This window comes from Capricornis sumatraensis, chromosome 11, assembly GCF_032405125.1.
Source record: "Capricornis sumatraensis isolate serow.1 chromosome 11, serow.2, whole genome shotgun sequence".
Lineage (NCBI taxonomy): Eukaryota > Metazoa > Chordata > Mammalia > Artiodactyla > Bovidae > Capricornis > Capricornis sumatraensis.
This window is the reverse complement of record NC_091079.1, coordinates 96213144-96225918: the sequence shown is the minus strand read 5'-3', so window position 1 is coordinate 96225918 and position 12775 is coordinate 96213144. Positions and strand designations below refer to the sequence as shown.

General features: G+C 37.5%; 1 protein-coding gene across 2 annotated transcripts in view; it reads left to right on the top strand.

Moving 5' to 3' along the window:
* The window catches only part of LRRCC1 (leucine rich repeat and coiled-coil centrosomal protein 1), a 45483-nt gene extending 33068 nt beyond the window's left edge, over window positions 1–12415 (top strand). For both annotated transcript variants that reach the window (XM_068983760.1, XM_068983761.1), the window contains 4 exons: window positions 5312–5520; window positions 5610–5747; window positions 10316–10451; window positions 12269–12415. In XM_068983760.1, the coding sequence (XP_068839861.1) occupies window positions 5312–5520; window positions 5610–5747; window positions 10316–10451; window positions 12269–12391 (606 nt within the window). In that variant the 3' untranslated portion in view covers window positions 12392–12415. The remainder of the gene's footprint in view (window positions 1–5311; window positions 5521–5609; window positions 5748–10315; window positions 10452–12268) is intronic.
* Window positions 12416–12775: the final 360 nt, after the last annotated feature.

The following is a 12775-nucleotide window of genomic DNA, read 5'->3' as shown; positions in this document are numbered from 1 at the left end:
TGGATCTCCTTGCAGTCCAAGGGACTCTCAAGAGTCTTCTCCAATATCACAGTTCAAAAGCATCAGTTCTTGCCTTCAGAGCCCCATAAAGGGTTAGGAATCAAAAAAAGGTAGCATTTTTATTTAAAGTTTGTGCTGTTTAGTATCTTCCAGTATTGCTAAATCAGTTCTCAGAATTCTCTGTGACAAAACCTTGTTGTTCAGTCGCCCAGTCGTGTCCCACTCTTTGCAACTCCATGGACTTCAGCATGCCATGAATAGAATGCAAAAGATGATTAGTGCTTATTTCCAAGAGACTGATTTTACCCTCTTTAATATGGCCTGTCTTAGCAAATGAACAGGATCTCTTGTTTCAAAGTATATTACATGAAAATTTCCAGAGAAATATTCTGAAAGTTACCCTGAACTCCAAAATTTGAATCAAATTTGAACTCCAAAATTTTCTTCTGAAGATTATCTTCAAGGTGTTAAAAAAAATAGCCCAAGGAAAGAGATTTTAAGAAACTTCTTAATGGGATTATCACCCACAAAGTTAGGAACTCATTCTCTCTTTCATTTTTTTTAAGGAACTCATTCTTTAATTATAACCACCTAAGATTTGATTTTTTTTCCCCCCTTAGTCATTTTTAAGACACACGACTTCATCAAGTACAGAAAATAAAGAAACATTATCACCATGTTGTTATATCCATAATTAGATTTAGACTATGAATGCTTGAACTGTGATTTTTGGTTTCAAAAAAAGTTTTCAGGTTTTCAACTCATCATTTTTCTTTCTTTTCACAATTTAGTACATTTACTTTTAAAGACCATAGTATCAACCTCAAAGATAACGAGCATTAATGGTGCATCCCAGCTTATTACAGAACATACAGAGATAACTAGGTTTAATTTCTTATAGCAATAAATTCACCATGTGCTCAGTTGCTCAGTCGTGTCTGACTTTTTGCAACCCCATGCACTGTAGCCCACCAGGCTCCTCTGTGGGATTCTCCAGGCAAGAATACTGGGGTGGGTTGCCATTTCCTCTTCCAGGGATCTTCCCAACCCAGGTATCAACCTGTGTCTCCTGCATTGGCAGGAGGATGCTTTAGCACTGAGCCACCAGGGAAGCCCAAATATTTCACCATAGCTAATAACTTAAAGGGATGAGGACCTAATCTGCAGAATTTGGAGTTCAATATTTTCAATTAAGTAGATTCGAAAACAGGACTTTTGAGGTTTGGTTTCCTCATATGTATTATTTTGGTACTTTTAAGTATGGGTCACAAGATTCTCTGATGGTTCGGTTCAGTCACTCAGTCGTGTCCGACTCTTTGCGACCCCATGAATCGCAGCATACCAGGCCTCCCTGTCCATCGCCATCTCCCAGAGTTCACTCAGACTCATGTCCATCGAGTCTGTGATGCCATCCAGCCATCTCATCCTCAGTCGTCCCCTTCTCCTCCTGCCCCCAATCTCTCCCAGCATCAGAGTCTTTTCCAATGAGTCAACTCTTCACATGAGGTGGCCAAAGTACTGGAGCTCCAGCTTTAGCATCATTCCTTCCAAAGAAATCCCAGGGTTGATCTCCTTCAGAATGGAGTGGTTGGATCTCCTTGCAGTCCAAGGGACCCTCAAGAGTCTACTCCAGAACCAGAGTTTAAACGCATCAATTCTTCGGCGCTCAGCCTTCTTCACAGTCCAACTCTCACATCCATACATGACCAATGAAAAAACCATAGCCTTGACTAGACAGACCTTTATTGGCAAAGTAATGTCTCTGCTTTTGAATATACTATCTAGGTTGGTCATAAGTTTTCTTCCAAGGAGTAAGCGTCTTTTAATTTCATGGCTGCAGTCACCATCTGCAGTGATTTTGGAGCCCCAAAGAATAAAGTCTGCCACTGTTTCTACTGTTTCCCCATCTATTTCCCATGAAATGATGGGACCAGAAGCCATGATCTTCGTTTTCTGAATGTTGAGCTTTAAGCCAACTTTTCACTCTCCTCTTTCACTTTCATCAAGAGGCTTTTTAGCTCTTCTTCACTTTCTGCCATAAGGGTGGTGTCATCTGCATATCTGAGGTTATTGACATTTCTCCCGGCAATCTTGATTCCAGCTCGTGTTTCTTCCAGTCCAGCGTTTCTCATGATGTACTCTGCCATATAAGTTAAATAAGCAGGGTGATGATATACAGCCTTGACATACTCCTTTTCCTATTTGAAACCAGTCTATTGTTCCATGTCCAGTTCTCACTGTTGCTTCCTGACCTGTATACAGATTTCTCAAGAGGCAGGTTAGGTGGTCTGGTATTCCCATCTCTCTCAGAATTTTCCACAGTTTCTTGTGATCCACACAGTCAAAGGCTTTGGCATAGTCAATAAAGCAGAAATAGATGTTTTTCTGGAACTCTTGCTTTTTCCATGATCCAGCGGATGTTGGCAATTTGATCTCTGGTTCCTCTGCCTTTTCTAAAACCAGCTTGAACATCAGGGAGTTCACGGTTCACATATTGTTGAAGTCTGGCCTGGAGAATTTTGAGCATTACTTTACTAGCATGTGAGATGAGTGCAATTGTGCAGTAGTTTGAGCATTCTTTGGCATTGCCTTTCTTTGGGATTGGAATGAAAACTGACCTTTTCCAGTCCTGTGGCCACTGCAGAGTTTTCCAAACTTGCTGGCATATTGAGTGCAGCACTTTCACAGCATCATCTTTCAGGATTTGGAACAGCTCAACTGGAATTCCATCAACTCCACTAGCTTTGTTCGTAGTGATGCTTTCTAAGGCCCACTTGACTTCACATTCCAAGATGTCTAGCTCTAGATGAGTGATCACATCATCATGATTATCCGGGTCATGAAACTCTTTTTTGTACAGTCCTTCCGTGTATTCTTGCCACCTCTTCTTAATATCTTCTGCTTCTGTTAGGTCCAGACCATTTCTGTCCTTTATCGAGCCCATCTTTGCATGAAATGTTCCCTTGGTATCTCTAAGTTTCTTGAAGACATCTCTAGTCTTTCCCATTCTGTTCTTTTCCTCTATTTCTTTGCATTGATCGCTGAAGAAGGCTTTCTTATCTCTTCTTGCTATTCTTTGGAACTCTGCATTCAGATGGTTATATCTTTCCTTTTCTCCTTTGCTTTTCACCTCTCTCTTTTCACAGCTATTTGTAAGGCCTCCCCAGACAGCCACTTTGCTTTTTTGCATTTCTTTTCCATGGGGATGGTCTTGATCCCTGTCTCCTGTACAATGTCATGAACCTCATTCCATAGTTCATCAGGCACTCTATCTATCAGATCTAGGCCCTTAAATCTGTTTCTCACTTCCACTGTATAATCATAAGGGATTTGATTGAGGTCATACCTGAATGGTCTAGAGGTTTTCCCTACTTTCTTCAATTTAAGTCTGAATTTGGCAATAAGGATTTCATGATCTGAGCCACAGTCAGCTCCTGGTCTTGTTTTTGTTAACTGTATAGAGCTTCTCCATCTTTGGCTGCAAAGAATATAATCAGTCTGATTTCGGTGTTGACCATCTGGTGATGTCCATGTGTAGAGTCTTCTCTTGTGTTGTTGGAAGAGGGTGTTTGCTATGACCAGTGTGTTCTCTTGGCAAAACTCTATTAGTCTTTGCCCTGCTTCATTCCGCATTCCAAGGCCAAATTTGCCTGTTACTCCAAGTGTTTCTTGACTTCCTACTTTTGCATTCCAGTCCCCTATAATGAAAAGGACATCTGTTTTGGGTATTAGTTCTAAAAGGTCTTGTAGGTCTTCATAAAACCGTTCAGCTTCAGTTTCTGCAGCGTTACTGGTTGGGGCATAGACTTGGATAATTGTGATATTGAATGGTTTGCCTTGGAGACAAACAGAGATCATTCTGTCATTTTTGAGATTGCATCCAAGTACTGCATTTTGGACTCTTGTTGACCATGATGGCTACTCCATTTCTTCTGAGGGATTCATGCCCGCAGTAGTAGATATAATGGTCATCTGAGTTAAATTCACCTATTCCAGTCCATTTTAGTTCACTGATTCCTAGAATGTCGACGTGCACCCTTGCCATCTCTTGTTTGACCACTTCCAATTTGCCTTGATTCATGGACCTGACATTTCAGGTTCCTATGCAATATTGCTCGTTACAGCATCGGATCTTGCTTCTGTCACCAGCCACATCCACAGTTGGGTATTGTTTTTGCTTTGGCTCCATCCCTTCATTCTTTCTGGAGTTATTTCTCCACTGATCTGATGGTACAATGTTATTTTTATTAGCAGGGTTATTTCATAAGAATCTTCTGTAGCTTTTATGAATTCCTAATAATATATTAAGACTGCTCTCCCCTGAGTACTTAAGTATGAGAGTTGTAAGGAGAAAATAAATTATAGAAATGTTGATCAAGACTACCTGATATCGTTCCTTAGAATTTTTAGATGTATAACACACTAAGGAATTGAACCACATTTTCTAAAATACTGATGAATTCATTCCTAAATTAGCCTCATTCAGTATTCATTTTTTTGCTTCCATCATCTTCCCAAAAGGGAAAAAAGAAAGGCACGGTGGGGCAGGGGAAACAGGACGAAAGCAGGAAGTGCTGATTCCGTATTTTTCTCACTGGTGGAGACTGATACCGTTAGCTGGTGTTACAGGGTTCTAGCATACAGGCATGCCCCTGTAAAGCAGATACGTTTGTTGGCATAAATAAGTCAGATGAGGCCTAATACCTGCAAACATTTAACAGTGCCTAAAGTAGTTTAATCCTTAAAAGATCCTTAATGATCTTTCATTAATCCTCTGATTTGTACTGTGCAAATAGAGGATACAGTTGGCCTTACAGGACAGAAGATGAAGTTTGGGGGAATATAGAGCCTATTTTCATGTGACATTTCAGTAGTGATGAAATCATACTTTAAAGTATTTGTTCACTCTAATGCAGAAGACACTTGTTCAGCAGAGTAGAAATAGTATTTTATGTCATACATGCATCGTGAATATCAATCTTTGCTATATTCCGTGTTAAATAAAATTGTCATTGTACTGTTTTTCTTCCCATGTACTCCTTTTGTGTGGTTGGTGGTAACCTAATGAAATAAAAAGTGTACATAGTGTATGATTCTTAATGGCATTTAAAAAAAGTAGTGGTGCTATTCCTTATTGATTGTGATTTTTAGAATGTTCTGTAGAAATCTTTTCTAAAACATTCACTGAACATTCAATTTATTTTTTAATCTGTAGTTTTTATAACTTTAAACAATATTGAATTTGGAAATAAGACATTTAAGATTAAGAAAAATGTTTTTTAATAATGATTTATCTTCTGTAAAAATGAAGTGTTTACAGGAAAGAGAGGAACAAATCAAAATATTACATGAAAAAATCACTGAAATACAAAGATGTACTCAAGAACAACTTGAAGAAAAAACTTCACAACTGGATGAAATAGTTGAGAAACTAGAAAGACACAATGAAAGAAAAGAAAAACTGAAACGGCAGTTGAAAGTAAAGGAATTAGAACTTGATGAAATCAGAAAAGCTTACAGGTATTATACAATATTTCATATTGAGAAATAACATGTGGCTTAATAATTTCATGTAACCAGTTTTCTTTAATTATTTCTTTTCATATTAGTACACTTAATCAGAAGTGGCATGATAAAGGAGAACTTCTATGTCATCTTGAAATGCAAGTAAAAGAAGTGAAAGAAAACTTTGAAAACAAAGAAAGAAAACTTAAAGCAGAAAGAGATAAAAGTATCGAACTACAAAAGTAAGCATTAAGGCCTAAAGTATGTGGGATATCTTTAAAGAAAACTGAATTGGGATGGGTAGGCATGAGGAAGGTAAAAACATTTTGGACATAGTTATTTGCCAAGAGCTTAATTTCCATTCCATCTATAAAATGATTATAATAGTTCCTCCCTTCATATTTGATGGAAGTTTAAACTTTGTATATATGTGTATTTATGTATGTATATGATTTGTATGGGCTATTTAGCATTTAAATAGTGCCCGATGCATAGTAATTGCTGTATAAATATTTAGTTTTTATTACTAGAATTACTGTTTTCAAATTCTGTTTGAATGGAAACAGCTAATATTTTTGGCTGTTGTATGTGGAGTTGTGTGTGGAGTTTTGGCTTCCCTGGTGGTTCAGCACTAGGAGACCAGGATTCAATCCCTGGGTTGGGAAGATCCCCTGGAGAAGGAAATAACAACCCACTCCTGTAGTCTTGCCTGGGGAATCGCATGGACAGAGGAACCTGGCAGTCCATGGGGTTGCAAAGAGTTGGACACAACTTAACGACTGAACAACAACAACATGTGAAGTTTAGAGGAAAAAACTCACTGACTACCAGGGACAGAGCGCTCCTGAAGAATCTAAAACAGATGTCGGTAGCGGTTAGCCTTCAGCAGCTGAAGATGAGAACTGATTTAAATAAGGGGAAGAAAATCTATATGCATATGCCATTGCTGTATGGATTTTATAAAATACTCTAGAGGAAATGAGGGTTTTACCTTATAAATTATATGACTAGACTTGTTAAAATAGTTGAAAGTTAACTGAGCTAAAAAATAGGTAGCATGGTTTAGTGACCAGTTCTCATGTCAAAATACAGAATGGTGTAGATAATGTGGCATGTAGGTAGCCCCAAAATTTCATATAGAGATAGGTTCCCCATTATATCAAATCTAGTAGAACCTTGAAATTTGATTTTTCATATTTTAACTCAGTGTAAATGGAAAGATGTTATTATACACCCCAGAAGTTTTAATTGACAATACAGTCAGTTGTCTGCTAATGGACCCTGTTATACTTAGCTTTACAACCAAACATTAATGCAACAAAACATTGACTTAGAGCCTGTTTTCTTTCCTGCTGGTCACAGCTTTGCAGTGTGAAGTCCTTTTGATCCTAAAAGACACAATCATTTAATATAACTAAAAGTTCCTAAACTTAATAAAAACCATAAAGCCTGATAATTTTTAGAATCTCTTATATTGTTTATTGTGTTTTTAAGAGCAAAACAATAAAAAGGCCTGATTTTTACCTTAATGCTCTTATGTCTGAAATTGGTAGGTATGATTTTTAATTTAATGGAACTTTAATAAAATAAATCATTGTTCATAACAAAGATTTTATTTGCATAGCTTTTTATAACATATAAATTGATTTTTTTCTTATATCTTACTTTGAACCCAGCAGTAATTCTGTGAGATTAGCCAAACAGGCAGGATTATCATGTTATAGTTGACAGACTTTAAATCCAGAGGTTGTGAAATTGCCCTTGGTCACATAGCTACCAACTGTTGCAACAGGAATAAAAGAAAGGCTTTTGATTCATGATCCTAATGCTGAAAGTTCAGTCTCCCTACACTGTGCCCAATGAAGTGTCAGAAACAAGAGTTTTGGGTGATGTAGAAAAGATTGCTTTGTTGCTTTGCCAAACAAAAGGGGACGCAACAGGCTTGTGCCTCAAAACCTGTGTCCCAGCGCAGGAAGATTTGGCAAGTTTATAGCAGTGGTTCAGGGGTGGAGTTGCTATTAAACACTAGGGTATGTGTAGGGCCTGTATTCCTTGGATTGCACCTAAGGTGGTCTTCTCCCTAATCTCTGCATCCCCTCCCTTTCCTGATAAGCGACTGTTCAAATCTACCCTTGAAACTCAGGGAAAGTCTTGAAGGCTGGAGTCTATTCCCTGCAAACAAGAAACAGGGGACACAGAAAGGCTTCCATGCCCAGGAGCACAGTTTCAGTCCTAATATTCAGTCCACTGTTGCAGTGAGCTGTGCTAAAACCAGGAAGCTTGTTCATTATGAGCTTAACGTTTTTAATAAAATTATTCAAGGTCAAGAAACACCTGGAGTAACAGGCAAATTTGGCCTTGGAATGCGGAATGAAGCAGGGCAAAGACTAATAGAGTTTTGCCAAGAGAACACACTGGTCATAGCAAACACCCTCTTCCAACAACACAAGAGAAGACTCTACACATGGACATCACCAGATGGTCAACACCGAAATCAGATTGATTATATTCTTTGCAGCCAAAGATGGAGAAGGTCTGTACAGTCAACAAAAACAAGACCAGGAGCTGACTGTGGCTCAGATCATGAACTCCTTACTACCAAATTCAGACTTAATTTGAAGAAAGTAGGGAAAACCGCTAGACCATTCAGGTATGACCTAAATAAAATCCCTTATGATTCTACAGTGGAAGTGAGAAATAGATTTCAGGGCCTAGATCTGATAGATAGAGTGCCTGATGAACTATGGAATGAGGTGCGTGACATTGGACAGGAGACAGGGATTAAGACCATCCCCATGGAAAAGAAATGCAAAAAAGCAAAATGGCTGTCTGGGGAGGCCTTACAAATAGCTGTGAAAAGAAGAGAAGCAAAAAACAAAGGAGAAAAAGAAAGATAAAAGCATCTGAATGCAGAATTCCAAAGAATAGTAAGAAGAGATAAGAAAGCCTTCTTCAGTGATCATTGCAAAGAAATAGAGGAAAAGAACAGAATGGGAAAGACTAGAGATGTCTTCAAGAAACTTAGAGATACCAAGGGAACATTTCATGCAAAGATGGGCTCGATAAAGGACAGAAATGGTCTGGACCTAACAGAAGCAGAAGATATTAAGAAGAGGTGGCAAGAATACATGGAAGGACTGTACAAAAAAGAGCTTCACAACCTGGATAATCATGATGGTGTGATCACTCATCTAGAGCCAGACATATTGGAATGTGAAGTCAAGTGGGCCTTAGAAAGCATCACTATGAACAAAGCTAGTGGAGTTGATGGAATTCCAGCTGAGCTATTTCAAATCCTGAAAGATGATGCTGTGAAAGCGGTGCACTCAAAATGCCAGCAAATTTGGAAAACTCAGCAGTGGCCACAGGACTGGAAAAGGTCAGTTTTCATTCCAATCCCAAAGAAAGGCAATGCAAAAGAATGTTCAAACTGCCGCACAGTTGCACTCATCTCACATGCTAGTAAAGTAATGCTCAAAATTCTCCAAGCCAGACTTCAACAATACGTGAACAGTGAACTTCCTGATGTTCAAGCTGGTTTTAGAAAAGGCAGAGGAACCAGAGATCAAATTGCCAACATCCGCTGGATCATGGAAAAAGCAAGAGTTCCAGAAAAACATCTATTTCTGCTTTATTGACTATGCCAAAGCCTTTGACTGTGTGGATCACAAGAAACTGTGGAAAATTCTGAGAGAGATGGGAATACCAGACCACCTAACCTGCCTCTTGAGAAATCTGTATACAGGTCAGGAAGCAACAGTGAGAACTGGACATCGAACAACAGACTGGTTCCAAATAGGAAAAGGAGTACGTCAAGGCTGTATATCATCACCCTGCTTATTTAACTTATATGCAGAGTACATCATGAGAAACACTGGACTGGAAGAAACACAAGCTGGAATCAAGATTGCCGGGAGAAATACCAATAACCTCAGATATGCAGATGACACCATGGCAGAAAGTGAAGAGGAGCTAAAAAGCTTGTTGATGAAAGTGAAAGAGGAGAGTGAAAAAGTTGGCCTAAAGCTCAACATTCAGAAAACGAAGATCATGGCTTCTGGTCCCTTCACTTCATGGCAAATAGATGGGGGAACAGTAGAAACAGTGTCAGACTTTATTTTGGGGGGCTCCAAAATCACTGCAGGTGGTGATTGCAGCCATGAAATGAAAAGAACGCTTACTCCTTGGAAGGAAAGTTATGACCAACCTAGATAGCATATTCAGAAGCAGAGACATTACTTTGCCAACAAAGGTCTGTCTAGTCAAGGCTATGGTTTTTCCAGTGTCATGTATGAGCACGAGAGTTGGACTGTGAAGAAAGCTGAGCACCGAAGAATTGATGCTTTTGAACTGTGGTGCTGGAGAAGACTCTTGAGAGTCCCTTGGACTGCAACGAGATCCAACCAGTCCATTCTAAAGGAGGTCAGTCCTGGGTGTTCATTGGAATGACATGCTAAAGCTGAAACTCCAGTACTTTGGCCACCTCATGTGAAGAGTTGACTCACTGGAAAAGACTCTGATGCTGGCAGGGATTGGGGGCAGGTGGAGAAGGGGATGACAAAGGATGAGATGGCTGGATGGCATCACTGACTCGATTGATGTGAGTTTGAGTGAACTCTGGGAGTTGGTGATGGACAGGGAGGCCTGGCGTGCTGCACTTCATGGGGTCGCAAAGAGTCAGACACAACTGAGCGACTGAACTGAACTGATGCTTCCATTAAAATATGAATATGAGTGCTTCCATGTTAAAAAAAAAAAATCCAAATTTTTATACATCCAGGTGGATATGTGGTTTTGTTTTGTTTTTAAGGGATGCAATGGAAAAGCTTCATAGTATGGATGATGCCTTTAAGAAACAAGTTGATGCAATTGTTGAAGCTCATCAAAATGAAATAATACAACTGGCAAATGAAAAACAGAAATGTATTGATTCTGCAAATTTAAAGGTACTGTAAGTAAAATTCACTTTGATAATCAGTATTAAGTTGTTATAGCTAAGTAAATTTTATCTTCAGCAGTGATAAGGAGAACAGGCAGTATGATTTAATGACCAAATAGATATGAAGAATGTTACTAATACAATCATGAAGCCAGACCAGCATGTTGGTAATACTTAGATTAGTTGTAGAACAGAATTTTAATGAAACGGAGATTATAAATTTGATCCTGATATGCACCTGCTCCATGAGCTCTGGATAAAAATTTATATATCATTCACCAGTTTCAGCTGAAAGCCCTGTTGGTTACACATAGGCAAGGTGAGAATGTGAATGTATTAAGTATAATCCATTACTGTCTTGGACAAGTTCTCAAGGATTGTTTTATTATGAATTAGAGTTCAAACTGTCAAATTTCTCATTGACAAAGGAATGGGTTTAGGATGATACTGAATGACAGGGAAACATCAGAATTAACTTATGAAACTTTTAAATAATACTTACATATGAGTGTTCCCCTCATACTTTCATTCACTAAGACTAGGTTCAAACCTAGATATTTTAAAAACTCAACAGTTGATTCTCATGTAACTTCACTGTTAAGATCCACTAAATGAGGCAGTTATGAACTTTCATTTTTCCCAGATTTTGAAGTGTTAATAGGAAACAGATATCTTTAAGACTGGAAGTTCAGAAATCAGCAACTAGAAAAGGAAAGGAATACTAAGTATTTTATAATCAAGGTTGTGTAGTTAAATGACATTAAAGGAGCCTATATAACCAGAAAGAGGGAATTAGGTCTTTGAAAATAATCACAATTAATAAAGAAATGCAATTTGTTCAAAATTTAGTTCTTTATTTCAGTTCAGTGGTTGTTTCAGATATTTACTGTGTTGAATAAGAGTACACTAGGTATTATTAAATAAGCTGTGATATTAGGCCTTTAGCTCAAAGCAAAACACTGTGTTTGATTTTGGACATCTTGCCAGTATGATGTAATATCATAGGGAGGTGTTTGTTAGGGATTTAGAAAAATGGCACCAAAGTTAAAATGTGGTAATCGTGAAAAAGGGCATCACATACAGGTGATCATTTAAGTTAGGAGAAATGTTAATTTTTAGAAGGAAAAAAATTAGGAAGTCTATATTAAGGATTAGGAAGAGGGAAGTAGAACAGATAGGGATGACTATATTGGTAGTACCCTTAGGAATGTTGTATAATAGGAGAGAGAGTTTCAAGCAGAAATTAATTGTATCAAATACACTGAATCCTAGGAGAACCCTAGGAGAATAAATATGGGTTAACAGTAAATCATTATCTCTCAAAAAGATGATAATGTATAACCACCACAAGCAGTTTTAGAAATGCAGTGTTTAAAGAGTTTCTTTGGGAAGGGAGGTGATTTCAGTTTTGAAAGTTTGTAAGGATAAGTCAAGAGTCATGATTTGACATTCATAAGCAGCATAGGACTGCTTAGGAATGAGGAGATTAAGTCAGAAAACTGGGTTTCATCCAGATATGCTACTGAGAAGCACTAAAACCTTGAACAAGTTTTCTGAACTACAAAATAGCTAAATTACCATGTGTTCATTACAGGAGCCTATGAGAAATAAATGGATAGTGTATACGTGTGAATATTTTGTATATAGTATGACATCGTTTTCCATATTAGTATTTGAATAGGTTAACATTTTATTAACCTCTTGCTTTAAATGAACGTTACGTCACAAATTATAAAATGTATACAAACCTTTTACTTTCTGCATTTTTTTAAATGCATTTTCACTGAGAAATTTAAATGTTATAAAATGTACATATTGATTTAGGTTCATCGAGTTGAAGAAGAAATGCGTGGACTTCTGGAAGAAACATGCAAGAACAAAAAAGCAATGGAAACAAAAATTAAGCAACTTGCTTTTGCTCTAAGTCAAATTCAGCAAGAAATTTGATGGTTCTGAGAACAAATTTAATTGAAATGGATCGGCAGGCCTATTGTAAAAATGATTAAATATTGTAATAGTAGTAACTGCTGTGACTTTGAAATGTCTCTTTCTACACATTTCATTTTGATTATATTTTAAAAGACTTTTGATCAAGTATTAATTGTATATGTAGGTTTTTTTATAATAAATTGTTGACAATTATGTGTATTAGAAAAACCTATCAAAATAACTAGACTTAAAACACTTTTTCTTGTTTCTGTGCTATACATTGTCTGGTCGTTACACATTTGCCTATAAATATGTTAATGAAAATTTAGTATTTTGACTACATGAGGGAAAGTATTTTAATACTGTTAACCTTACTGAGTTGATGAACTAATTATATTTATC